This window comes from Ictidomys tridecemlineatus, chromosome X (genome assembly GCF_052094955.1).
Source record: "Ictidomys tridecemlineatus isolate mIctTri1 chromosome X, mIctTri1.hap1, whole genome shotgun sequence".
NCBI lineage: Eukaryota > Metazoa > Chordata > Mammalia > Rodentia > Sciuridae > Ictidomys > Ictidomys tridecemlineatus.
The window spans coordinates 79,804,270-79,831,496 of record NC_135493.1 but is presented as its reverse complement, the minus strand read 5'-3'; the positions used below and the strand labels follow the sequence as shown (position 1 = coordinate 79,831,496).

The 27,227-nt window shown below is 43.0% G+C and overlaps 3 protein-coding genes across 25 annotated transcripts in view; 1 reads left to right on the top strand and 2 right to left on the bottom strand.

Moving 5' to 3' along the window:
• Smc1a (structural maintenance of chromosomes 1A) overlaps window positions 1-13,238 on the bottom strand; it is a 56,366-nt gene extending 43,128 nt beyond the window's left edge. For 13 of the 14 annotated variants that reach the window (XR_013431816.1, XR_002482768.3, XM_040281038.2 and 10 more), the window contains exons 1-9: window positions 13,101-13,233; window positions 5,827-6,015; window positions 5,605-5,717; window positions 3,820-4,023; window positions 3,490-3,728; window positions 2,527-2,785; window positions 2,295-2,435; window positions 1,178-1,260; window positions 831-1,038 (exon numbers count right to left, since the gene is read on the bottom strand). Coding sequence is in view for 12 of the 14 variants with exons in the window: in XM_040281038.2 (XP_040136972.2) it covers window positions 831-1,038; window positions 1,178-1,260; window positions 2,295-2,435; window positions 2,527-2,785; window positions 3,490-3,728; window positions 3,820-4,023; window positions 5,605-5,717; window positions 5,827-6,015; window positions 13,101-13,209 (1,545 nt within the window). In the remaining 2 variants the exon portion in view is untranslated. Of the gene's footprint in view, window positions 1-830; window positions 1,039-1,177; window positions 1,261-2,294; window positions 2,436-2,526; window positions 2,786-3,489; window positions 3,729-3,819; window positions 4,024-5,604; window positions 5,718-5,826; window positions 6,016-13,100 lie in introns of all 14 variants that reach the window. The other variant, XM_078034743.1, reaches the window with a different exon arrangement.
• Window positions 12,706-24,149, top strand: Ribc1 (RIB43A domain with coiled-coils 1). 10 transcript variants are annotated; one of them, XR_013431817.1, is made up of 8 exons: window positions 12,706-12,979; window positions 13,195-13,308; window positions 19,075-19,191; window positions 20,477-20,558; window positions 20,740-21,084; window positions 21,512-21,540; window positions 22,880-22,998; window positions 23,910-24,149. XR_013431817.1 is itself a non-coding variant. In XM_078034744.1 (8 exons), exons 3-8 carry the CDS (start codon window positions 19,075-19,077, stop codon window positions 23,989-23,991), a joined length of 1,140 nt encoding a protein of 379 aa, XP_077890870.1. In that variant the 5' UTR covers window positions 12,708-12,979; window positions 13,195-13,308; the 3' UTR covers window positions 23,992-24,149. The 10 variants fall into 10 exon arrangements, 8 of the variants coding, with proteins under 8 accessions (XP_077890870.1, XP_077890871.1, XP_077890873.1 ...); XR_013431818.1 differs by lacking the exon at window positions 23,910-24,149 and adding an exon at window positions 23,395-23,530; XM_078034744.1 differs by lacking the exon at window positions 21,512-21,540 and adding an exon at window positions 23,395-23,789 and having other exon boundaries at window positions 12,708-12,979.
• Window positions 24,150-24,291: 142 nt separating this feature from the next.
• Hsd17b10 (hydroxysteroid 17-beta dehydrogenase 10) lies at window positions 24,292-26,863 on the bottom strand. The gene is made up of 6 exons (XM_005339772.5): window positions 26,654-26,863; window positions 26,165-26,329; window positions 25,212-25,376; window positions 24,957-25,085; window positions 24,769-24,877; window positions 24,292-24,592 (listed from the first exon to the last, which is right to left on the bottom strand). Exons 1-6 carry the CDS (start codon window positions 26,678-26,680, stop codon window positions 24,402-24,404), a joined length of 786 nt encoding a protein of 261 aa, XP_005339829.1. The 5' UTR covers window positions 26,681-26,863; the 3' UTR covers window positions 24,292-24,401.
• Window positions 26,864-27,227: the final 364 nt, after the last annotated feature.

Sequence of the window (27,227 nt, the reverse complement as noted above, 5' to 3'; positions counted from 1 at the left end):
AACCGAGGCATTATGTTAAATACGTTATATACATTATATCAAACTTTCATAAGCACCAAGCAAAATAAATCTCTTTTACCTTACAAAATAAATCTCTTTTGACCTAACATCATCCCTGACCAAAATCAAGCATGGTTTCCTAAGAATCATCAGATAAAGGATAAGATCTTCAAGGCCAAGGACTGACTCTGATTCATACTTATCTCCCCAGCAGTACCCAGAGGAATGATCAGGAAATATTCATAGAACTAAACTAAGTTAAACTCAGGGACAGGATAATTTAGAGGGATACTACTCAGGGAACAAAGGAACACGGAATTTGGTGAAAGAGGCCAAGATATCTGATAAAGTTCGGGGTGTCCCTAAAAGCTAATGGGCTCTCATGAAAATAGAAAGAGAACAGTGGAGTAGTGGAAGGGGACAGAGGGGGAGGAAGGAGGGATAGGAGAGAATAAAATTAACCAAATTATGCCATGTGCTTGTATGAACATAACACCATAAATCTCACTTTTATGCAAAATTGTAGTGTACCAATTAAAGAAAAAACAATAAATAAATAAAGCTAACAGGCTTGGTATATGTCAAGGGAGGCCATATGGAAGATGTAATTAGTATGGTGAAGAGAACATAAGCTTAAGTATCAGGACAAATTAGGTTTGAATTGCAGTTTTTCCACTTATAAGCTGGGCTTTTTTGGACCAATCTCTCTGAGTCTCAATTTCCCCAACTATAAAAATAAGATTAGCAACCTCGTCCTCACAGAGTTGTTGGGAAAACCATAATAGTGGGTATGAATAAGTGCTCAGTAAGACTTCCTTTTCCTGTCTTACCACAGAGCCAGGGTAAAGGCGCTTGATGCTTTCCATTATCTCTGCCTTTCGCTGCTGACGGCTGCTCTCCTGGCGGTCTATGCGTGCATCCCCCAACTGCTCCATCACCTGGTTCAGCTCCTTATTGATCTCATCTATTCGCCTCTTGGCCATCTCCACCTCCTCAGTCAGTTCTCCCTCTAGTTTCTTCTGCTCCTCTAGGGATTGCCTACAAGATGACAAAACATAGAAGTTAACTCTGGCTAGTGGAATAATGTTCCTGACTGAGGGATTTGGTCGTCCTGCCTAAAAAGGGACAGGGCAGGACAGGAGTAGAAGGAAGGGGGAAAGGCTGCTGAGCCACATACTTGCTAGTAGTGATGTATTCCTCCAGCTTCTCGATCCGCTTCTGATTCTCTTCAATCTCCCGCAGCTTTTGCTTGATCTTGGCCTAGGTAACAAGTAAATTCTATCACCAGGGCCTGAGGCAGTTAACTCCAAGACCACAGGGGCTTACTTACACTCTCTATGTGCCCACTCATCCAAGAGTCCAAGACAATTTGTCATTAATGCAGGAGGCCTACTAAAAAGGAGACACACAGATGGTGTCCAGTTTGGTTTGCTAACTGACAAAGGCCTCCCAGGGCTCTAGAACCTCTCACAGGTGTTTTCCTCACTCCAGGCTTCCTCAACAATCAGAAGGTCAAACCCAGGCAAAGTAAGTTTCACAGGCCTTTCTGAACCTGTTTTCTCATTTGTAAAATGTAGATAACTTCGATTTCATAAAACATATGTCAAGCATTTAAAACAGGGTAACTACTATATAAGTGCTTAACAGAATGCCTAGAACATTTCAAGTTCTTGGGGCAATATGACAACTTTCTATCATCATCATCGACATTAGAAAAATAGTAAGTAAAGTATACATGGTAAGAGGGTTATCAGTGTGAGCTTTAGAGCTAGACAGCCCAAGTTCATACTCTGGTTCTGCTGCTTAATAATTATATGAACTCAGACAATTACTTCACCTCTGTGCTATAGTTTCCTTATTTGAAAAGTGTGGATAATAGTAACCATCCCATAAAGGTAGTCATAAATGAAAAATTAAATGAATATATGTAAAGAATGGTACCTCTCACACAATAGGTAAAGTACTCAATAGATGTTAGCTACTGCCATTATTGTTAAGACTATCAGGGGTGGGGTTGTGGCTCAGCAGTAGAGCACTCATCTGGTATGTGTGAGGCCCTGGGTTCGATCCTCAGCACCACATAAAAATAAATAAAATAAAGGTATTGTGTCCAACTACACCTAAAAAATAAATATTAAAAAAAAAGACTATCATTATTTTCTTTTCTAGGGACCATCATTCCTAATCTTTTTGTGTGCTGAGGATTGAACCTATGGCCTTGTACTTGCTAAGCATGCACTCTGCCACTGAGCTATATCCCAGTCCCCAGACATAATCTTATAACTTTTGCCAACCTCTGTTTCTACTTTCTTCCGCTCTTCCAGATCCAAACGGTCCTGGTCAGCTTTCTGGTCTCTATTGAACTTCTCCAGCTCCTGGGCTAAAGTAGCTGCTCTCTTGCTGGCTTCTTCTTTCAGCCGGTGGTATTTCTTTACCTGTGTAGGGACAGAAATGAGGACAAGAATGTCTAAGTCAGCCCAGGTCAGCCCAGCAATCGCCTATCAATCAACTGCTTCCAAGGCCTACCTGATTCTCCTCCAGGGTCAAGTCTCTGCCCTGACTCTGACTCTCTTCTTCCATCCGTTCTTCAAACTCCTGCCGGGCCTTCTCCACAGACAGCATCTCCTTCTCCAGTTCATCCATGTCACCTTTACGCTTTTTATAGTGCTTCTGAGCATTCTGCAGAGACTTCTTAGCTGCTTCCAGCTTCTTGATTTTGTGGGAGGTATTCTCCTTGGCTTTGATGTACTGAGGTCGCTTCTGATTCAGCTCCGAGTCCTTCTCCCTTTTGCCAGAGAGAAAGGGGACAATCAGCACTGTGGAAGAAGGGAGGAGTACCAGGCTTTCTACTTAAAGAAATGGGGGGGGGGCGCTGAGCTCCCCAGCTAGTCTCAGCTAATTTAATGCCCCATGGATCTTCAAAAAAGGGGAAGTCCAACTACTACCTGGAATTACAGCTTCAGCCTCATGTTCTAGACCTTCAGAGTCAAGAGACAGCCTAGCCACCTACCTCTTCTTTCTCCTGTATTGCCTCCTTGTGTTCAGCTGCAAAGCTACCACCTCTGCTCCAACCTCAAACCAGGACAAACCCCTCACTAACAACTTCAAAGAATATCCTGTGTTTACTGAGCTGTCCCTCATCTGATCTAACCATTTCAAATGCCTGTTTATGCTTCTAGCTTCAGTTTTCCTCTTCCAGGACAGTCTTCTTGGCCATTTCAATTGCTGGGTCTTTATTGCTTCTTCTCATCTGACAAGGCCACCACCCCTATCAAGTTCTCCCTCATCTGAGAACCTGTCTATTCACAGCCTAAGTACTTAAATATTTTATCTGTCTTAAATGCAGGTCAAGAAATGTGCCTGGTTCTGGTCAAAGTAAGTCAAGAAGATAAACTAGTATAGGCACTGGACTCTAGGCTCAAAGGAGCCCTAGAGAACAGCACAGCCTCTTGGTTTCCCACAAATTGCAGGACCAAGTCTGCTTCTTACTTGATCTCTTTCTCGATCTGCTGCTGCTCCCGCATCATTTTGCCAAGCTCCTTCTTCTTCTCCTTCAGCTCATCCTCTACCTTGTCCATTCGCTTCTTGTCTTTCTCAATCTCTTTGTTCTTTGATGCCAGTTCCTTGTTGAGTTTCTCGATTTCTACTTCATTATGGTAAAGCTTAAAGAGTTGCAGCTGTACCTGGGCTCGTACCACCTCATCTTTCAGGCGCTGGTAGCGGTCCGCCTGTGCAAATGGGAATGGGGACAGGGGTGCCTCGGTAAGGCACTGGCTCCATTTAGGTCCCTCAGAATTAAGAGGCAAACTGGCCACCTACCTCTTCTTTTTCCTGTTTGGCCTCCTTGCGTTCAGCTGCAATGTTTTTCTTGCGATGGTAATTAAATTGTGTGTCCTCTTCAGCCTTCACCATTTCCTTCTTTCGCTTATCATACTCCTGGGCCAGCTCCCCAGAGCGACTGATCTCTTCAAATAGAGCTGTCCTCTCTTTGGGGTTCTTCATGGCAATAGATTCCACAGCACCCTATAAAGGTCAAAACACTCTCCCATTTATATCCTAGCTAACTGTTTTCCCTGCTCACTCCCTCTCATTCATTAAAAAAAAAAAAGTCCACTCTCCCCAAATATGGCCACATTCCACACTGGGCTTTGAGGACACGTTTTCTGCTTTTGAAGAGCACAGGGAGCAGAAGAGACAGACACAAAGATAACAGTGTGTTATAAACACTGATAGAAGCAAAACAGAAAAAGGACTGAATGATGCTTGGAGGGTAGAAGAGTAGTAAGGATGCCTATCTTGGAAAGGCTTTCCAAGTGTGACATTCAAGCTGAATTTTTCTTTTTAAAAAATATGAATATGCAATTTATTTACATTTTTCAAAAGCACATATTAAACATTACCTGCTCTTGAACACAACATTGTCCTAGCTACAGCTTTTTATCTCCAATAGAAATACAAATAAAAGAAATGGATTTTATAATAATAGCCTATAGTCCTGGAGAAAAGGATTAATTCTGGGCAAAGATTGATAAAGCTCATCTTCCTAAACTAACCTGACCTTAGTCCCCAGGCTTCTTGCAAGCTGAATTTGGAAGATGGGAAAAAACTAACCAAGAAAATAAGAGGGAGCTGGGGGTATAGCTCAGAAGTATGGCACTTGCCAAGCATTTGTGAGTCCCTGGGTTCAATTCCTAGCACAGGAAGGGAGGGAGGGAGAAAATTAAGAGGGAAAAAAAGGTTATTCCATGTGAAAGAAAATTAATATGCAAAGGCCAGCAGGGCAAAGATAGCAGGTGAATTTGGGGACCTACAAATGGTTTAATTAGGCTGGAGTACCAAGGTTAGAGGGAAAGAGTATTGGCAGCTAAGGCCAATAAGGTGGCCAGCAAGAACCAAATGATAGTGTTTCCTGAATGACAAACTTAGAAGTGTGAATTTTCATCTAAGGCAATCATTCTCAAATTTTAGTAGGCATCATAATAAACTGGAGAGCTGTGTCCCATCCCATAGTCTCTTCAGTCGAAAGGTCTAGAATGGGGCCTGAGAATGTTCATTTATAACACATTCCCTGGTGGTGCTGATATTGCTGGTCTGGGGACTATAATTTGAGGACAACCACCATAATACAAGAAGAAATCACTGGATTTTTTTTTTTTTTTTTTTTTTTTTGGTACCAGGGATTGAATCCAGAGGCGCTTTAACCACTGGGCCACATCCTCAGCTTTTTTTTTTTTTTTTATAAATATTTTTTTTTAGAGACAGGGTCTCACTGAGTTGCTTAGGGCCTTGCTAAGTTGCCAAGGCTGGCTTTGAACTCACAATCTTCCTGCCTTAGCCTCCCAAGCCACTGGGATTACAGGCATCTGCCACAGTGCCCAGCACTGAAATGCTTTAAGGGGGAAAAAAAAAGGAGAAAAATAGATTTGTGTCCTCATAAGAAGAACTTGACCTAGGGGATGAACTGGAAGGGGCTGGAAAGGAATCAGGAAGCCCAGTAAAAAAGGTGCTACATTAATTCAGGATAGAAATGATGAAGCAGACCCAGCAGGGATGGGACAGGGGCTAACAAAAAGCAGAGAGCCCATAACTATTTAAAATGCCCACCTGAAAGACGAGGAAGTTACGAGCTTTGATGAGAATGCCCAATTTCTCTAATTCCTCACTGTACTCATGTAGCTGGACCACTTTGTTGTTGATCTTGTATTCAGAAGAACCTCCTATAAGACAATGCATGAGTTGGTGAGGATCAGGATGTCCTCCTATCCCATCAACTAGTCTTGCCACTTCCTAGGATCCAAAGACAGTTTTCTGACCAGCCTTACCCACCTACAATGACACGAGCAAAGGTGCGATCCTCAGCACCCTCCTCAGAGTAGACCATGCTGACAAAGGCCCGGTTGGCAGCTGGTTTGCCCACAGGTGCTCCATGGATCAGGTCCCGCAGGGTCTTTACCCTCAGGTTGCTGGTTTTTTCACCTAGCACAAAGCTGATAGCATCCATGAGATTTGACTTACCTAAGGGAGGAAGGGAAAAATGGAGGAGGAAAAGTCAGGAAGAAAGGGAAGAAGAAATGGTATAAAGGAGACACTGAGAGGAAAAGAAATGTCCTAATTAATTACTTTTCAGATAATAGGAGAGACTACTCCTTTGCCCTCATAAAAACTGGGCCCAACCAAAGCTCTGAGTCAAAGATAAGAAAAACAGTTCCCTTGCAGTTATTATTTATAGCAGCCAGAAACTAGAATTCCACCTATCTAAGGTAACAATTTATTCATAAAATGGATTATACTAACAACCCTTAATAATATGGGCAAATGCACACTATAGGAAAAACAAGCAAGACATAAAACTCTATCATTTTATCTCACCAATGTGAAAAACAAAAACAAAAAATGTGTTGGAGAAGGGAAATAAAAGAGCTTTTTAAAAATGGGCATAAAATTTCAGTGTTGCAAAATGAAAAAAATTCTGGAGATCTGCTGCACAAGAAAGTAAATATATTTAACACTACTTAAAAGTAGTTAATTTGGTAATTTTTTTGTTACTTTATCATTTTTTCTTAAAAGGGCATGTTCCAGTTACTGTACAAGAAGCACACAGCATGAGCTATGAGGTATCATCAAAAATACTTAATCTAAACAAGCCTTTAGACTTATATCCATTTCTTTTTTTGTTTTGCAAATGTTTTTTTTTTCATTTTTTGTTTTAATTAGTTATACATGACAGTAGAATGCATTTATGCACTTTGATACAGCATACATAGATGGGATATAATTTCTCATTTTTCTGAGTGTATATGTTGCAAAATCATATTGGTCATGTAGTCACATATATACATACAGTAATAATGTCTGTTTCATTCTACTATCTTTCCTATCCCCACATCCCCTTCCATCCCCTCCCCTCCCCTCCCCTCCCTTCACTTTCCTCTACCTAATCCAAAGTAATGCTATTCTTCCCTAGTGGCCCCCGCCTTATTATGAATTAGCATCTGCATATTAGAGAAAACATTTGGCCTTTGGTTTTGTGGAACTGGCTTATTTCGCTTAGCACGATATTCTCCAACTCTAACCATTTACTGGCAAATGCCATAATTTCACTCTCCTTTAAAGTTGAGTAATATTCCATTGAGTATATATACCACATTTTCTTTATATATTCATCTATTGAAGGACACCATAGTCTGGCCATTGTGAATTGAGCTGCTATAAACATTGATGTGGCTGCATCACTATAGTATGCGGATTTTAAGTCCTTTGTGTATAAACTAAGGAGTGGAATAGCTGGGTCAAATGGTGGTTCCATTCCCAGTTTTTTGAGGAATCGCCATACTGATTTCCATAGTGGTTGCACCAATTTGCAGTCCCACCAGCAATGTATGAGTATACCTTTTCCATCACATCCTCACCAACATTTATTGTTGCCTATATTTCTGATGATTGCCATTCTGACAGGAGCGAGATAAAATCTTAGTTTTGATTTGCATTTCTCTAATTGCTAGAGATACTGAACACTTTTTCTTATATTTGTTGATCAATTGTATTTCTTCTGTGAAGTGTCTGTTCAGTTCCTCAGCCCATTTAATGATTGGGTTACTTGTTTTTTTGGTGTTAAGTTTTTGGAGTTCTTTATATATCCTAGAGATTAATGCTTTATCGGAGATGCATATGGTAAAAGATTTTCTCTGAATCTGTAGGCTCTCTCCTCACATTATTGTTTCCTTTGCCGAGAAGCTTTTTAATTTGAATCCATCCCATTTATTGATTCTTGATTTCACTTCTTGTGCTTTAATAGTCTTGTTAAGGAAGTCAGATCCTAGGCCAATGTGGTAAAGATTTGGGCCTATTTTTTTCTTCTATTAGGTGCAGGGTCTCTGTTCCAGTGCCTATGTCTTTGATCCACTTTGAGTTGATTTTTGTGCAGAGTGAGAGAGAGAGGTTTAATTTCATTTTGCTACATATGGATTTCCAGTTTTGCCAGAACCATTTGTTGAATAGCCTATCTTTTCTCCAGTGAATGTTTTTGGCACCCTTGTCTAGTATGAGATAACCGTATTTATGTGGATTTGTCTCTGTGTCCTCTATTCTGAACCACTGGTTTACAAGTCTATTTTGGTGCCACTACTATGCCGTTTTTGTTCCTACAGCTCTGTAGTATAGTTTAAGGTCTGGTATTGTGATGCCTCCTGCTTCACTTTTCTTGCTAAGGATTGCTTTAGCTATTTTAGGTCTCGTTTTTCCAAATAAATTTCATGATTGCTTTTTCTATTTCTAGGAAGAATGTCAGTGGGATTTTAATAGGAATTGTATTAAATCTGTATAACGCTTTTGGTAGTATGGCCATTTTGACAATATTAATTCTGCCTATTCAGGAGCATGGGAGATCCTTCCATCTTCTTAGGTTTTCTTCAATTACTTTCTTTAGTGTTCTGTAGTTTTCATTGTAGAGGTCTTTCACCTCCTTTGTTAGATTGATTCTCAGGTGTTTTTTTTTTTTTTTTGAGGCTATTGTGAATGGAGTAGTTTTCCTAATTTCTCTTTCACATTCATCACTGATGTACATAAATAAGTTTCACTTATGGGTGTTGATTTTATATCGTGCTACTTTGCTGAATTCATTTATTAGTTCTAGAAGTTTTCTGGTGGAATTTTTTGGATCTTCTAGATATAGAATCATGTCATCAGCAAATAGTGATAGTTTGAGTTCATCTTTAACTATTTGTATCCCTTTAATTTCTTTCTTTTGTCTAATTGCTCTGGCTAGAGTTTAAGGATGATGTTGAATAGAAGTGGTGAAAGAAGACATCCTTGTCTTGTTCCAGTTTTTAGCAGGAATGCTTTCAATTTGTCTCCATTTAGAATTATGCTGGCCTTGGATTTACCATAGATAGCTTTTACAATATTGAGGTATGTTTCTACTATCCCTAGCTTTTCTAGTGTTTTGAACATGAAGGTGTGCTGAATTCTGTCAAATGCTTTTTCTGCAACTATTGAGATGATCATATGATTCTTGTTTTTAAGTCTATTAATATGATGAATTACATTATTGATTTCTGTATGTTGAACCAACCTTGCATCCCTGGGATGAATCCCACTTGCATACTTATATCCATTTCTAAGAAATACAACAGAGGAACCTGGTAAATGATACCATGAGGAAATTTTAGGACAAACACAGATTGTGGGATATTTTACAAGACAATTGCCCTGGTCCTTTCAAAAAGCCAATGTCTGCATAGGGATATACCTGAAGTAGAGTGCTTGCCTAGCATGCACAAGGCCCTGAGCACCAGACCCAGACCCAGACACACAGACAGACAGACACAGACACACACACACGTCAATGTCTAGGGTTGGGGTTGTGGCTTAGTGGTAGAGCACTTGCCTAGCATGTGTGAGTCACTAGGTTCAATTCTCAGCACACATATAAATAAAATAAAGGTCCACTGACAACTAAAAAAATATTTTAAAAAGTCAATGTCTAAAAAGAAGAGTTGAGGGAACCATTCTAGAACATAATCAAATGCTATTTTGGGAAAACAATTAGGAAAGCTTGAATAAAAAACTGGATAACTGATGACATGAGGAAATTAATTTTCTTAGTTGTGCTAATAGAATAGTAGTAATACAGGAGAATGATGATTTTAGGAAATGAATAATGAAGCACATAGGAGTGAAGTATCATGAAGTCTGCAATTTATTTTCAAGTGGTTAAGCAAAACACATATATTGCTGAGCATGGTGACTCATGCCTATAATTCAAGCTACTCAGGAGGCCAAGGCAGGAGGATCACAAATTCCGGGACAACCTAGGCAATTTAGTGAGACTGTCTCAAAAATGAAAAAGGGCTGGGATATAGCTCAGTGGTAGAATGCCCCTAAATCTCCAGTACTACAACACAAAGGGGAAGGAAAGAAAGGAGGACGGATGAATGAATGAACACGTATATATTTGCTGGTTTTCATAATAAAAACATAGTGATCCATACCTCTAATCTCAGCTACGTGGGAGGCTAAGGCAGGAAGATCACAAGTTTGAGGCCAACCTGTCTCAAAATAAATTTTGAGATCCTGTCTCAAAATAAATTTAAAAAGAGTTGGGCATGAGGGTGGCACACGCCTGTAATCCCAGCAGCTCAGGAGGCTGATGCAGGAGGATTTTTGAGTTTATAGGTAGCCTCAGCAACTTAGCGAGGCCCTAAGAAACTCAGTGAGACCCTGTCTCTAAATAGAATACAAAAAAAGGGCTGGGGATGTGGGTTAAATGCCCCTGAGTTCAATCCCTGGTACCAAAATAATAAAAAATAAAATAAATTTTATAAAGGACTGGAGATGTAGCTCAGTGGTAAAGCACCGTTGGCTTCAATCCCCAGTATATAAAAAAAAAGGAATTAAGATGTTTACATTGGGGTTAGAGGGTTAAGAGGTAGTTTAACTCCCATAAATTCTACCTCAAGATTCTCCACAAACATGTTATTTGACTGAACTGAAGACATAATATCCAATACCACTCAACCTAACCATAAAAATGGTCCTTTCATGGAAGCAATATTAAGACCATGGGAAGGGTGGGGGTACAGCTCAGTGACAGATTGCAAACTTGGCATGAGAGAAGCCCTAGGTTCAATCCTCAGCACTTAAAAAAATAAGGCTTGGGCTCTCATCCAACAGATGTAGGCAAGGTTCTACTCTTAGTTTCACCCATTTTCTTTTCTTTTTCAGGGTGGTGCTGGGTATCACCCAGGGCCTCATAAGTGCTAGGCAAGCACTGTACTAGTGTGCTATATACCTCAGCACAAGTTTCACTCTCTTTTAGCTGACATTCCATCCTCTCTCCTGGAAAAAAAAAAAAACACGAAAAACCATGACTCACAAGTTTTTTTAAAAAAATGATTGGCACATGGTTCTATGTTGAAGTGGCAGGAACACATGCTTTAAAATATAGCAGGCATGGGCTCTGATCCCAGCTGAGAACTATAGGAAATTTATTAAATCTCTGTGCCTCAGTCTCCCCATTAAATGATATCTCCCACCTAGGGTCACCATGACAATTTAAATGTAAAATGCCCTAGGGCTGGGGATGTAGCTCAGTGGTAGAGCACTTACCTAGCACCATTTGCACACAAAATCCTAGGACTTAACTCAGTAGTTAGAGTGCTTGCCTAGCAATGGTGAGGGAGGCCCTGGGTTCAATCTCCAGCACCAAATTTGTTTTAAAATAAATGGAAAGAGCCCCAATAAAGTATTTGACACACAGTAGGTATTCAATAAATGACACATCTATCCTACACAAGTCTGGGCTCAGTTCAGTCTCCCTCATCACAGCAGGACTACCTGACACATCGTGCAAACCAGGTGTCAATCTTTTAGGCACCAACTTCCAACCTTTGGGCTTCTCTCATTATCTCTAGAGATGACAAGAACATCTCACAGCCAAAAGCCTCTACAAGCACTCAATATCATAAGCATGTCTATAACACTTTATATGAGCTGTATACTGATAAAATGTTTCAAGGAATTTTTTTTTTTTCTGGTGCTGGGGATTGCAGCCAGGAGTGCTTTATCACTGAGCTACAACCCCAGCCCTTTTTATTTTGAGACAAGTTCTCGCTAAGTTGCTTAGAGCCTCATTAATTGCTGAGGTTGGTCTCAAACTTGTGATCCTCCTCCATCCAAGTCATTCTATCACATCTACCTGTCCCATTTCCTGCACAACATTTATGACAGTCAACAGTTATCTTATTTCCTTCTTCTTTATCTTCTTTCCCCAGTACAAAAAAAAAAAAAAAAAAAAAACAACCAAAAAAACTGTCAAGGCTGGCCTCAAAGTTGTGATCCTCTTGCCTCAGGCTTCCAAGTAGCTGGGATTAGGGGCATCTGCCACCATGACCAATCAACTCTAGGACATTTTTGATGATCATATCTGAGGAGTGGGGGATGCTGTCATCTAGTGGAGAGAAGCCATGGATGCTGTCAAACATCCTACAATGAACAGGACTATTCCCACAGCAAGGAATTATCTTGATGAAGTGCCAATGTTGAGAAACTTTGCTCTAAGCAGAGTCAAAACCAGGCAAGACTATTTCACAGAAAGGCTAGAAAATTATTCGCTACATTTCTGGGGTATAAGAACACAGCAGGATTCCAAACGGACCACTTCTGGAGGTAGGTGAGAGGAATCCATGGGGTATCATTTAAAAGTGAGGAGTTAAGATACCAAACAGAAGTCTTACCAGACCACTCTGAAGACACCACCCAAGGCATTCCAACACATTAACCTGTCCGATTTCCTGCACAACATTTATGCCAGTCTAAAGTTATCTTATTTCCTGATTCTTTATCTTCTTTCCCCTCTAGAATATAAGTTCTCTGAAAGTATGGACTTGGTTTATTCTCCACTATTTCCACAATTTGAACAACTTATAAACATTAAAACATTCAACAAATTTGATAAGAAAATAAGACCAGGCTTTTGGTGGTTTCCGGTAGGAAATGGGGGGAGTTCTACACAACAATTTCTGAGGTCGGGTTCGGGACTCCAAGCCCTCTGAAGACTCAGGCTCAGGGTTCAAAATTCAAAAGTGCCGCCTCTGGAGATGAGTAAAAAGGAAGGAATTGGAGCGTACCAATGCGAAGCGGGAGGGGGCGCTTGGTTGAAGCATAAGTGTACTGTATGGGACCGCAGGACAAGACAGAGCGAAATGTCGTCCCACATTTCACGGTGGGGTCAAACAGGGCTGGGAAGCTAGAACCAGACAGACCAGCAGGGAGCCGCGCAGCAGGAAGCCGACAGCTGGCAGCTGCCTCGGGACGCGCCTCTTTTGGCGGGAGGGGGCAGTGGGCGCGGAAACACACAGTTCGGCCTGAACCACTAGGACCGGAACGGGGGCCGCACAAAACTCGCGCAACTGACACCTGGGGAAGAGGCTCGAGCGAGAACACCTGAGCGGGGAGAGTCGAACTCCCCCCGCCAGGAGAGGCAAGGAACCTTTTAGGCTTCACAACGGTTCAGGTTACATAGGCTGGGTCGTACTACTTTGGCGTCGGATAGGGGGGTCCAGGCCGGGACGTGCGCAGGGCCGCAGCCGGGTTTATCTCACCAGAGCCATTGGGTCCAATGATGGCGGTGAACCTCTGAAATGGTCCGATAATCTGTCGACCCTTGTACGATTTAAAGTTCTCGATCTCAATCAGTTTCAGGAAACCCATGTCGGCGGCGGCTCCAGCGGCGGTAGGAGAGGCCGCGCCGTAAGCCCGGGAACCGAGGTTACCCGCGCGGGAAACGCCGCAGTGCAGGCCGGGCGGAAGGTAAACCTCGCGAGAGTAAGCCCAGGCCAACGGGATATCCGGCTTCCTGCGCGAGTGGGAACTAGGGGCGGGAACTTCGGTCTGACGTGGAGGTTTGTTGATCCGTTGCCCAGGCTCGAGCTAGGATTTGGGCCCGCCCCTCTTTCTTGTTGCGTGGCAACCACAAACCGCTGCTGCAGCGGACTAAGTTGTAGAGAAGTTGGTGCCTGGAAGACTCAGAGCAGCTTTTGGGATCCGAGAAGGCAGGCAGGACCTGAACCTACGCTTGCCGAGACAAGTCAGAAGTCACAGCAAGGTTATGCCCCCCAAGGGCAAGTGAAAGGTGGGAATTATGCTGTGGCTTCATTTAGTCTAGAAAGCCTGAAGGCTTAGACAACGACAGGGTCAGGAATTGGAAGGACTCCGTGGAGCAGAGGGCTGAACGGGAAGGAAAGAGCCAGTGAGAGGATTCATTGTTTAGTTGTGCTCAGATTTCGCTGATGGTGAGGTGAGATTGCAAAATAGATGTAGAGTTAAGGGGGACGGGGTTCACCAGGAGACAGGGATACAAACTGGGGAAGGCTGTGGCCTCAGATTTACCCATGTCCTTCTTTCCTGTTTCTCCAAGCGAGCTCAGAAACTGCCGCTGTAACCCAAGAGCAGACTTGGACCCAAATCCAACTAGGAGCTTCAAAATTGCGATTCTTTACTGAGAAATCCCAGAGGCCAGGGTCCCTAAGGCAGTGCTCTGCACCTGCATCCTTCTTCCCTTCATGCCTCTCCCCCATGCCATTTCCACTGCTGCATACCCCTCTGCCACCTTCCCTTTCTTTCCCTCTTCCTCTTTCCTCTTGGTTCTCTGACTTCTATTTCCCCACTCCCTTGTTACCTTCCTTCCTTTTCCTCCTCTGCACCCCTGACACTCTCCACTCAGCTTCCTCACCTTTTCAATCCCTCGTCACTAACTTTTCATCCCTCTATAATCTGTCACCTTATACCTATTCATTACTAAGGTCATGGCCTTAGCAATACAAGAAGCTTAAAATGCCTACTGAATCTTCCTGGTCAGTGACCTTACATTATGGTGGCAGATGGAACTGGTAGGCTAGGATTGGTGCCATTCTCAGATGTGGAAAGGATCTGGTGGTTGCTGTAGCCACTCCTGTAACTATTTTTAAAATTATATCTGAAGGCTGGGAAGAGTCCTAAAGACAAGACTCTTCCTCAGGACAAGTCCAGAAAATTGAGAAAGTGGTTGATACAATCAAGTAGGAGACCCATAAATGAAGTTCACTTGGAAGAAAAAGTCACAATCAGACAGAGGGGATAAGATGAACAAGGACAGCTATTTCATATTATTCACAGAGAAGGAGAGAATTATTGCTCCTTTCTTCTTTTTTCTTTTTTTCAGTGCTGGGGTTCAAACCCTGGGTTAAAACAAGTGAGAAAGGTAAAACTTTAGAAATTTTAGAAGAACATATAGGAAAATACCTATATGATCTCTGGATAGGAAGGAATTTTAAAAAAATAATAACCACTAAGTTCAAAGAATAAAAAAAGGGTAAATGTGACTATATTCACATTCACTAATATTCACCATAAAGAAGTGAAAAGATGGGTAAGTACACAGAGAAAGCCTCTAAAATATTGATAACATTTTCTGAGTTCCATGGAAGTGTTCATTTTGTTATTGGTTGTGCTGTATTCCCAGCAGCTTGGGAGGCTGAGACAGGAGGATCGTGAGTTCAAAGCCAGCCTCAGCAAAGTCGAGGCGCAAAGCAACTCAGTGTGACCCTGACTCTAAATTAAAATTTTAAAAATACAAAATAGGGCTGGGGATGTGGCTCAGTGGCTGAGTGCCCCTGAGTTGAATCCCTGGTACCCCCCCCAAAAAAATTACTTTAAAATAATAAGCAAATAAAAAAATCACAAATTTGGAGATATTTACCACATTTATTTATTTATTATTTGCTTGTTGTTTATTTATTTCTGCAGTGCTGGGGATTGAATTCAAGGGCACTCTACCATTGAATCTACATCCCTAGCCCTTTTTAAATTTATTTTGAGACAGGTTCTCACTCAACTGCCATGGCTGGCCTAGAACTTGTGATCCTCGTGCCTCAGCCTCCTGAGTCAGTAGGATTATAGACGTGTGCCACCACACCCAGCTGACAAACCTGATTTTGTTTTGGGCGGGGAGGTAGCAGCCCTATTTTGTACTTTATTAGAGACAGGGTCTCACTGAATTGCTTAACACCTTGCTAAATTGCTGAGGCTGGCTTTGAACTCATGATCCTTTGCCTCCACCTCCCAAGCTGCTGAGATTACAGGCTTGTGCCACCACACTGGCCTGATTTTTTAAAAACAATGACGGTGGAAAAAAAGAAAATAAAAAAATATGGTGCCTATAAATGACAATCAAGTACTGTATATTTCAAAAAGATAGAAGAAAGGGTTTTGAATGTTTTCACGATAAGAAATGATAAATGTTTAAGAAGATAGCTATGTTTACTCTGATTTGAACATGAGATAATGTATATGTATATTAAAACATCACATGATACCCCCAAAATATGTATAATCTTTATATTTTTATGTATCATTTAAAAATAAATTCTAAAAATGCAAAAATTAAATGAACAAAAGATATGAATTGGCACTTCACAGAGAAGCAAAGATGGTTAAACACGTGAAAAGATATGAAACCACATTAGCAATAAATAAAATTTCAATTAAAGTCAGTAATTATAGTTTTATACTCACAAACTAAAAAAAATTAAGTCTGCATTACTAAGTGTTGGTTAGGATGTACACTGACTGGAGTTTTTGTACATTATTGTCATAGTGTAAAGTGGTATAATCTCCTTGGGAATTAACTTAGTATTATCCTATGAAGTTAAATATGCATACATTCTACAACCTAGCACTTTCTTTCCTGTCTCTCTCTCTCTCTCTCTCTCTCTCATATACATGCACACACACACGTACGCACGAGAAACTTTCCCACCTGCACATATGAAATCTCTCAATCTCTAAGTTCCTCTGTATTTTTCTCTTGCAATTAAAAAAAAAATCCTTAACTGAGTTGTTTGTCTTGCAGGGTCCTAGTTTCTTGAACCAACTTCAATTGGGCTTTCATCCCTATACTCCACCAAAGATGCTCTTGTCAAGGTCATCAGCAACCTTCATGTTACTACATCAGTCAAATCTCATTCCTCATTTTACTTAATCCATCATCAATTGATCACTCTCCTCCAAAAGCATTTTCTTTACTTGGCTTTAGGAAGATCACCTCTCCTAGTTTATCTCCCATCTCACTGGCCACTCCTGTCCTTGTCTCCTCTGGGGCATTCTTATCCATCTACACTTACTCCCTAGAGATTTCATATAGTCTCATAGCTTTTCATTTCTTTGTGTTAAGGGCTGGGAATGCAGTTCAGTGCTAGAACATTTGCCTTAGCATGCTCAAGACTGGGTTTGATCCCTAGCACGGCAAACAAGCAAACAAAAACCCCCATATTTCTTTGTATTGTTCAGGATAGGCTACATTATACTGAGGTTACAGATAACCCCAAAATATCAGCAGCTTATAAAAGCAAAAGCTTAGCTGGGTGCAGTGGCACACATCCAGCAACTTGGGAGGCTGAGGAAGGAGGATCACAAGTTCAAGGCTACCCTGGGCAACTTAGCAAGACCCTGTCTTAGAATAAACTAAAGAGGACTGGGGATGTAGTTCAATGGTAGAGATGCCTCTGGGTTCAATCCCTAGTACCACAAAAATAAATAAATACAAATAGAATAAAAACAAAAGCTTATATCTCACTTAAGTTTCTTTTTCATTGTGGACTGGCTGCATCTCTGCTCTGTGTCATCATTCCAAGACTTCATCATTACAGGACCCAGGCTGAAGAATTACCTGCATGGGCAATTCCCTCACCTCCTTCAAGTATTTGTTCACATGTTACTTTTTCAACTATGCTTCTCCTGACTTCCATATTTAAAAATTGCAACACTCTCTCATTTCCTTGGCACCTTCAATTCCCCATATCCTGCTCTATTTCCATATTGCTTATCATCTTCTTACAAATTATTCAATGTACATTTTATGTTTTACTTTTTATTGTCTGTCTAGAAAGTAACCTCCACAATGACAGATTTTTGTCAGTTTTATTCCTCCATGTCTCCCAAATGCTTAAGAGCATCTGGCCACTAGTAGACACTCTATGAATATTTGTTAAATGATAGGATAAATGCCAAGTAGAAAAAGCAAGACTCAGAATATATACAGCCTGATATTTTATAAAGGTCAAAACCAATAAAACTTGTAAAAACGTTTTTCAGAGATTCATACACATACAATGTATATTAATGAATATTAGGAGGAAATGATAATAGATTTTGGATACTATATAGGGTACTGTTGGAGTAAGAAAAAGAAAGAAGAAACATAGGACACTTCAATGGTATGATAGTGTTCTATTTCTTAAGGTAGGTGTTGGTGTCTTTATTTTGTCATACTTGCAATCTTACATCAGGATCATATATATTTCCCTGTATATATCAACTACTTCACAGTTACAAAATGATTGTTTAAAAAAGACCTCATGTAGGATTGTTTTAAAAAGACCTCAATAGTTGAGGAAAGATGCTCCACACAAAGGAACACCACATTCAAAGGCCCAGAAGTGGGAACAGTTATGTTGAAATACTTGATGGGAAGCCAGTGTGCCTGGAACATGGGTTATGAGACCAACTGTAGAGGTGTGGAGGGATTGGATCTTGAAAGCCCATGGGTATGGAGGGATTGGATCTTGAAAGCCCATGGTAAGGAATTTGGATCTGATTCTCAGTGCAGTGGGAAGCCTATGGAGGATTTTAAGCAGGTGAGAAACATCATCAGATTTATGTTTGCAAGAGGTTTTTGTTGTTGTTGTTGTTGTTTACTGTGGCTTTGGCTCACATATCAAAAGTGGGTTTCCCAAAATGTGAAGGGACACAGATGAATTTAAGACCTTGAAACTTTCATTTCACTAGAAAATAAGTAATAAAATAAAAACAAAAGGGGAAATTTATTTCAGTAAAGAAAACGTCTGGTTGCTGTGTGATGAGTGGGCTATAGGAAACAATAGAGGAAACTGGAAGACCAATCTGGAGACCTCTGCAGTCATTAGGAAGGTGACAATCGTGGCTTTGACTGGGGCTATTTTGAAAGAAGAGGGAGTGAAGGAAAGGAGGAGTTAAAGGATGTCCCCTGAGTTTTGGGCCTGAGCAACTTGGTGAATGGTGGTACCACTTACTGAAATGAGGAAAACTGAGTAGAGTATGAGAAAGGGTGAGATGTGTCAATGCCTTTGAGGCTTAGAAAGGTGAGCAGGGTTCAGATCATGAAGAGCCTTATAAATCTGGCAAAGGGGGTCGGACCTCATTTTGTGAGCACAGGGGAGCCATTAGCTTTAAAGCTATTTTCAAAGGTTTTAAGCTGAAGAGTACCATGGTCATGTTTGCTCTCAGAAGGATCACTCTGGTGGCCAGGACAGAGAGGATAACATGGAACAAGGGAGGCCAGTGAGGAGACTCCTGGGAATATCACCTAATATCAGACTGTGAGGCCTGAATTAGGGTGGTGACAGCAGAGACGAAGACACAGATATGAAATATGTCAGAAAGTAAAATCAGTAGGAATCAATAACTGGTGACATATACTATAAGGATAAAGGAAAGGAGATGGGATGTAGTCCAGGACTGTGGTCAGCACTAATGGGCCATTCCACTTCCCCTTTACTCCAGATGTATAAGCTAGGCCTGCCAGCAGATCCCAAGGAGGTGGCAGCCTTTGAAGCTAGAAGAAATCGAGAAAAAGAACGACAAAGCCGATTCTTCAATGTGCGGAACCGTGTCATGGGGGTGAGTAGGCAGTGGGAGTCATTTCACAGAACTGGGGCTACATCACATGACTGGAAAGAAACACAGCAGTGCCCTTTATAGTCCTTTCCCTGACTCAAGCAGGCCCTAGGGCTAGAAAGGAAGGAAGGGGTGGTACCCACTCCCATAGGCCCAAAAGGGGATTGGGAAGGATGGGTGGTACAAGGGGTGACAGTTGGCTCTTTTCTGGTCAACCAGGCCATGTGGTCTGGTTCTTGAGAGGCAGGCTATGTGAATCCAAAAAAGAGCTAAAGTGTATTTAGGTATTATGTATGCATAAGCCATTTTGGCAAAGTAAGTAATATACTGCTAACCAGACTGAGGGTGAGAGACTGAAGGGATACTTAGTCTCTACTGATCTGTATTCCCTTCTGTACTACTTTAAATGTTTCCAAAGAATTATAACCAAAATAAAGAGAAAATATTGATGGTTTAAGAAATAAAAAAGGATTGCTAGGTGGATAGAAAGAGGAAATGCAGCATGGTGTTCTGGAAAAGACACCTTAAATGTTTGAGGCCAGGTCTGCTGTTTGTTAGAGGTGTGGCTTTGGATAAGTCACCTTATTTTCTCTGAGCTCCAGTCTCCTCTTCAGTTAAATAAAGGAAGCACTGAGGTGGCAGCTCTGATAATTAGAGCATGGTGCCTGGCACAAGTAAGTACTTGGCTACGTTTGAGTTATTAGACAGAGATCCAGGTGACAAGCATTTCTTCACAGGGACTGCTCTGTTGAAAGCACTATCGGGCAGTGATGATACAAAGATGACTAAAGCCCAGTCTCTCTCATGTAAGAGCTCACAGTCTAGTAGAGGAGATATCTGAAGCAAACTTCAATGTAATGTAGACAATGGGTCCTAGATTATGGGAGTAGAACCTTCCCGAAGGATCAGAGAAACAAAGATTGAGCTGGTCTTGAAGTGTGAATTGGAGTTTGGGTACAGGGGAGGAAAGTGTTCTAAGTAAAGGAAGCAGAGCAAAGGCTTTAGATTCAAAACTGCCTAAGATGTGCAGGGAACTGGAAGCACAGCTCCCAAGGCTAGTGAGAAGGGGAGACAGGGGAAAAGGGTGCAGAGATGAGGCTGGAGAAGGAGGCAAAGGCTAGACCATGGAAGCACTTAAGAGCCATGCTTATGGGTTGGAACTTTATACAGTAAGTCCTGAGAAGCTACAGGAGGATTTTTAAGTGGGTAAGTTCTAAGCAATTTGTTAGAGCACTCAAGGACCCTACTGGGACTCTGCCCTGATTTAGTCCCTTTCTTTGGGATCCAGGTGGATGTTGAAGCCCTCAACAACCAGGTAGAGGAGAAAAAGCTTCGGGAGGCAACTGAGCAGAGCAAGGATGCAGCTTACGGTAAATGTCCAAGGCCACAGGTCAAACCAAGAGCCTGAGTAGGCTCAGGTAGGGCAGTTCTTCCTGTGTGGAGGGCCTGAGGTCCTAGGGTGGTGAAACAAACCAGATGGCCTTTGGGAGCAGAGGCATGCTAACTGGACCTCCTGTGGTGCCTTCCCATGTCCCTGCCTATCACCCCCAGCTACTAAGCAGGTGCAGTATGATCTGGTAGCCCAGATGCTAGAGAAGGAAGAGGCAGAACGGGCACGTCGACTTGCCAAGAAAATCCAGGATTTTCGGGAGCAGAAGCAGCAGCTCAAGAACAGGCGTGAATTTGACCCTTGGGATCCAGACCGACTCCAGAGGGAATTTCCAGTCTATCTCAATGACAGTGATCCCTTCTATGGCCCGGCCAGCATGCAGTGCTTCTTTGGGGAGGACCTGGACAGGACCACATACCTGAGAATGCAGCAGGAGCAGTTCAGGTACAGCCTGGAGAGGCAGCTGCAGGAGCAACAGCAAGCCAGGGTTGATGAGAAATGTGCAGGTAAGCAGCCAGGCCCTCTGGACTCAAGAGTCCCAAGGTCTAGCAGGCAGCTCTCCTGAGCTAGGTACTACACCCAGGAGGCTAGAACTGTGTGGGGAGTTCATTACCCATTACCCATATAACTGATGCTAAAAGTTTAGGCTGTGTAGGCACCAACTTCCCTGACTTCCTTCAGTAACTGACAGTGTAGCTGTTGTTCATGATTAGCCTGGCATTCAATTACCTGGGGACAACATAGTATACACACGCACCTAACAGCTCTGCTCTGCCTAGTTAGTTTGGGAAATGAATGTTCCTTTCTGTGCTTCAATTTTAATTAATTTTTTATATTTATTTTTTGGTTGTAGTTGAACACAACGTCTTTATTTATTTATTTATTTGTTTGTTTGTTTGTTTATTTATTTATTTATTTTTATGTGGTGCTGAGGATTAAACCCAGGGCCTCACATGTGCAAGGTGAGCACTCTACTGCTGAGCCACAACCCTAGCCCTAATTTTTAAATTTATTTACTTTGGTACTGGGGATTGAACCCAGAGGTGCTTTACCACTGAGCTACATCCCCAGTCCTTTTTTATTTTTTAAGACAGGATCTTGCTAAATGGCTTAAGGCCTTGCTAAATTGCTGAGGCAGGCCTTTAACTCACTATCCTCCTGTCTCTGCCTCCCAAGTTACTGGGATTTATGAGCATGCACTACCAAACCCAGTTTAATTAATTTTAATTAATTGTTAAATTATTATTTTTTAGTGCTGAGGGTTAAACCCAGGGTTTCATGTATATGTGCTTAGTTCTACCACTGAGCAAAACCTCCAACAAGTTTCTTCATCTTTAAAATGGGGATAAATGAGGCCTGGTGGTGCCTGCCTGTAATCCCAATTTCTAAGTAGGCTGAGGCAGGAGGATCACAAGTTTGAATCCAGCCTAGGCACAACTTAGTGACATGCTATCTCAAATAAAATATAAAAAGGGCTGGGAATGTAGCTCAGTGGCAAAATGCCCCTGAGTTCAATCCCTAGTACTACAAGATAAATAAATTAATTAGATGGGGATAATAATCCAAATCACATAGAGTAGCTACTATTATTATATTCTCTGTGGCCACATCCTTCTCTTCCATCAGAGGAAGCCCTTCAAGAGCAAGGTCTTATGTATTTGTATTGCTCACCTTTCAAATCAACAGTTTCTGACAGTTCCTAGAAACAAGATCATCGTGTGGCTAGAGTGGAAAAGAATGTCAGTGCTGTGCCCTTTGCTTGTGCTGTGCCCTCAGCCTAGAGCACCATTTGCTCTTTTTGCCTGTGTACAAGGACACCTCCTCCTGGAAGCCTTCCTGCTACCCACCACCCAGAGCCTTCACACTTTGTGGGTGCTAAGCATGTCCTCTACCACTTTTAGCCTCCAAGCCTTTGTTATGCCTTGTATACATCTCTGCTATTGTCCTTACCAGATTGTGGTCTGATAATCTGTTTGATCTGTGTCCCCCACTAGACGGGGAGGGGGGGGTGGGCAGGATCTAATTCTGTGGTATGCTTATAATCTAACACATGGATCTTATAGTGAGGCTTGGAGGTGAAATGGTTTACCCAAGACTACACATTTCAGAGGTGGCAGAGCTGCACTTTGACCCAGGTTGCTGCACTTTGGCTATCCCTAGCCCCAAAGAGTAACCCCTTCCACATCTCTACAACTTGGACACTAATTCCCTCCCAAGTATACATATACCTACATAAAATTTGTTGACTAAATGGCTGAATGAATGAACCAGGAATGGAGGAAGTTGTATTTCTCCATGTAGATATGCTCAATGACCAGCTGCACTTAGCCATGGACATGCGGGCCGCCCACCTGGCCAGGCTAGAGGAGTCCTGTCGCGTGGCCATGATGTTTGCCATGGCCAATGCCAACAAAGCCCAGGTATGGCTTGACCCCTCCAGTACACCTGGTCCTCCCAACCCCCTGAACAAAATCCTGGGGAACCTTAGCCACACCCTTCCCCTCATATCCTTTCTCAAATCAGTTCTAGAATTGTCATCAGCCTGAGGACACCCCTTCCATCTAAGATGCTTCTTAGAATACAAGTCACCTCTCCCTACCTCCAAACACAAAATGATTTAAGAACAGAATATTGCCCTCTAATCCCGAGTGCAGAGAAGTTCCCTGTCCATTCCACCGCCTATCCTTAGGATAATTAAAATCATGTAGTGTCTTTTCTTTCTCTCCGAGATGGAGAAATAGGGCCACTTTTCTCCCACCCTTGCAACTGAGAGTTCTCTGAGGTTGGGCACCCAAATACTTATATTTGCCCACCAGGCAGCTGAGCTGGCTGAGCGGCAGCGCCTTGAGCATCAGCGCCAACAGGAGGCCAACCTCATGGAGATTCAGAACCAGGTCACCAGTGACTTTCTAACTGAGAACCCCCAAGTTGCCCAGAATTCCATGGCTCCCCACCGGGTTCTGCCCTATTGCTGGAAGGGCATGACTCCAGAGCAGCGAGCCGCCATCAGGAAAGTCCAGGAAGCACAGTGCCATGCGAAGGAGGCACAGCACCAGGCTGAGCAAGCATTGGATACTGAATGGGAAAGCCAAACCATGCACCTGGCCCAGGCAGCGCAGGAGCTAGAAGAGCAGGAGAGGGAATTGTGTGCAGAATTTCGGAGGGGGCTGGGTTCTTTCAACCAGCAGTTGGCTAAGGAGCAAAAAGCCCAGTGAGTTCTAGGGAGTGGCAGTGGGGATGAATACCATGGGAGGGTAGGGAAGGATGGTGAGGACCAGGGAGAGAGGGAAAACATCAAGTGAGGCCTCTGGACTTTTTTTTTTTTTTACAGGCAAAATTATCTGAATTCAATAATCTACACCAATCAACCTACAGCCCAGTATCACCTACAGTTCAACACTAGCAGCCGCTGAGGTCAAGATGGTCATCTCTCTCTTTTCCCCTATCAAGCTTACAGATGCAAATGCTACATATCCCCACCTCTTACCTCTAATCCATTCCCCAGTGAGAGAGAGCTAAGACAATATCCCCACCTTCTACCCTAAGTAATAAAGTTATTTGCTAAATTCAAGGCCATGTATTGTTGTAACAGGATATACAAAAATGTGAGGTACTGCCTTTCCTATCCTACCTTGGGACTCTATATATCCAACTCTGTGAAAGCCTTTACCTTTCTTCCCCATGCCAGTTCCCCCAGCACAAAGCACTGCCCACAAAGTAAGAAAATAGTTTATTAGGCACAGAGGATGACTGGTACACAAAGTTAGTAGTACCCCAGGAGGAGGTGGGGCACAGGAGCCTTTGTTTTCCCAGACCTCTCCCTTCAAGGCTGCATGCGGATGGCCCCATCCAGCCGGATGACCTCTCCATTGAGGAATGGGTTCTCTATTATGGTCTGTACCAGATGAGCATACTCAGCAGGGTCACCCAATCGGCTGGGGAAGGGCACTTGGCTGGCCAGGAAGTTGCGTACCTTCTCTGGAAGGCTGGTCAGCAGTGGGGTGCCAAATAGGCCTAGACAAGATAGTCAGAGTCAGAGACCCACCCTTGTTTTCATATTTACTCAGTTCTTCTTCACCTTAGGCCTACTTCTTGTGCCTCTGTTACTTAGATAGTGGATACCTGCCCCTCACAAGTGCCCATGGATCCCACCCAATCCCAGGTATGGCAGGAAAAGAGAATATGTCTACCTGGAGCAATGGTCATCACCCGGATGCCTATTGGAGCCAGATCCCGAGCAATGGGCAATGTCATGCCCACTATGCCCCCTTTGGACGCAGAATATGCAGCTTGTCCCACCTGGAAAAAGAGTAGAGGTCAAGGGTGAGAGAGCCCAACAAGTCAAGAGGAGGCACAAATTTTGCCCCTGATCACACACCTGGCCCTCAAAGGCAGCCACACTGGCAGTGTTGATAATAACCCCACGTTGGCCTCCCTGGTCTGGTTCATTCTGGCTCATCTCACCAGCAACCAGACGGATCACATTGAAGGTACCCATAAGATTCACCTGGAAAATGAGCAGAGACATGGTATAGGACCTCAGGCAAAGGCAACCATTTGATCACTAACAACTTTGGGGATAACCACTCCCAGAGAGTTCCTTCCCACTCCTGGAGAACCTCCAAGGTCTTACATTGATAACTCGCTGGAAGTCCTCCAAGGTATGGGCCTGGTTCTTCTTTAAGTTGTATGTCTTAATGGCTACTGCAATACCTGCACAATTCACAGCCACATCCACCCGGCCAAACTTCTCCTTTGCTAGAGTCAGGGCCAATTGCACATCCTTCTCAGAGGTCACCTTCAAAGGGAGAAACATAGAAAAGGTATTCATTTGCCAGCACATCATCTCACTACTAAACCTGGGGGAGGAGGCCCAGTCCTTGGGTGGAAACAGAATTGTGTGAGCAAAAGACAGATGAAGAGGGGCTGGAATTGTGGCTCAGTGGTAGAGTGCTTGCCTAGCATGTGTGAGGCACTAGGTTCAATTCTCAGCACTGAATATAAATAAATTAGAAAAATAAAGGTCCATTGACAACTAAAAATTATTTTTAAAAAAGACAGATGAAGAGAAAGGGTTGTAGTAAAACGTGAGAAGAGTGGAGTGAAAGTGTATATGTCAGGTACTATAAAGCAGTGTTGCAAAATACCTTTCAAACTTATACCATCTTTTGATAAATTCATATATCCCTGGTGATTCTCGATTGCTATGGAGCAAAGAATTAATACAACCCTGTTTTGAAAACTTTTGATAGGAACATAAATGAGCTTTTTTTGTTATCCCCACCTACTAAGAAGATTTCACGAAAATAGTTTTTCAACTTTGTAAATGTAAAACCATTAAGGTACAATATGCATTTTCAAATTATGCAATCCTCCCTTGAAGCAATTCTGATAAGTCCAATTTCTGAGGCTGTGGTGCAGTTTTGGATTCCTTGCTGTAGGTAGTGCTATAGTGCTTGAAGGCTTACGCCAAAAGGGGACAAGTTGTTATCCCACAGATAACAACTTTATGGGAGGGACCCCCACGTGTTCCCAGGTAGGTGGTAGTGGTCTCAAGGACACCCTGGGAAAGTTGAAACCACTCACATCGGTTGGGGCGAACATGCAGCTCTTTCCTAACTTCTTGGCCTGGGCCTCACCACCTGAGTTGGGCAGGTCCAGAAGCACAGCAGAAGCCCCTTGAGTCACCAGTCGCTCCGCGGTAGCCAGACCAAGACCCGAGGCTCCTCCAGTTATTACCGCGACTAAGCCCTGAAAAAGGACACCGTCAGCATCTACCCTCTCCAGCCTTTCACACGCGGGTTCTACAGGCTTCTGAGGGGAAGTGGGTGGGGGCGGGAGGTGGCCCAGGTGTGCTTCCTCTCCTCACTGATGAGATCGTGAGGGAGGGCAGGGGGGCGAGGGGTTTCATTCCCCAAATAGTTCTGTGACCCCCACATATTACATATGCAGCGGACCTTCCCTTTACTCAGCCCAACCGCCACCGCAATATCCCGCCCACATAAGCATGGCCCTTTCTTCCTAGTTCCTGGCCATGCCGTCTCAGCCTGCAAAGCGAGGCAAAGAGTGGTCTACCTTCACGGTCCGACACGCCGCAGCCATCTTGTGTCCGCTACACCACTGGAGGCTTGTCCCTTTAGCACAGGCGCTCGCTGATTGGCTAAGGTGGAGGTGGTGCCTGCGGGGTGGAACGACCGCCGCGGAGGACGTAGGGGCGTACCCTTCTTCTCCGGATAGAGTCCTAGTGTGATGTTTGTGGAGACTTATCTCCCCAGGAAATAGAACCCCAAAGCAGCAGCTCATTCCTTTTGTCCTGCTCTTTAGCTGGCCATTTGGCAGGTGGCCAGCTCCCTGGGGGAGATGAAGGGTGGAGATTAAAAGGGAGATTGAAACTGTTCACTTATAAAGAAATTTGAGATCCCCAGGCACTGGGGATACTGGAATAATAAAAGGTTTATGCCTTCTAAGAGGGCACAATCCAGTTGGAGAAAGATAATTATTAAGTACAGTTGGAGAGGTGGGCGCAGTGGTGCAAGCAGGCAATTCCAGCAGCTCCAGAGGCTGAGGCAGGAGGATCATGAGTTCAAAGCCAGCCTCAGCAATTTAACGAGGTCCTAAGCAACTCAGCAGGACCCTGCCTCTAAATAAA

Bases quoted from the DNA above. Each gene is read 5' to 3' on its own strand.
- Ribc1 (XM_078034744.1), top strand. From the start codon at position 19,075: ATGTATAAGCTAGGCCTGCCAGCAGATCCCAAGGAGGTGGCAGCCTTT. The intron at 19,192-20,476 runs GTGAGTAGGCAG...TTTGGGATCCAG, and splicing joins TGCGGAACCGTGTCATGGGG to GTGGATGTTGAAGCCCTCAA. The intron at 22,999-23,394 runs GTATGGCTTGAC...TTTGCCCACCAG, and splicing joins CCAATGCCAACAAAGCCCAG to GCAGCTGAGCTGGCTGAGCG.
- Hsd17b10 (XM_005339772.5), bottom strand. From the start codon at position 26,680: ATGGCTGCGGCGTGTCGGACCGTGAAG. The intron at 26,330-26,653 runs GTAGACCACTCT...GTCCTTTTTCAG, and splicing joins CGGCGTGTCGGACCGTGAAG to GGCTTAGTCGCGGTAATAAC. The intron at 24,878-24,956 runs GTGTGTGATCAG...CTCTTTTTCCAG, and splicing joins TGGCTGCCTTTGAGGGCCAG to GTGGGACAAGCTGCATATTC.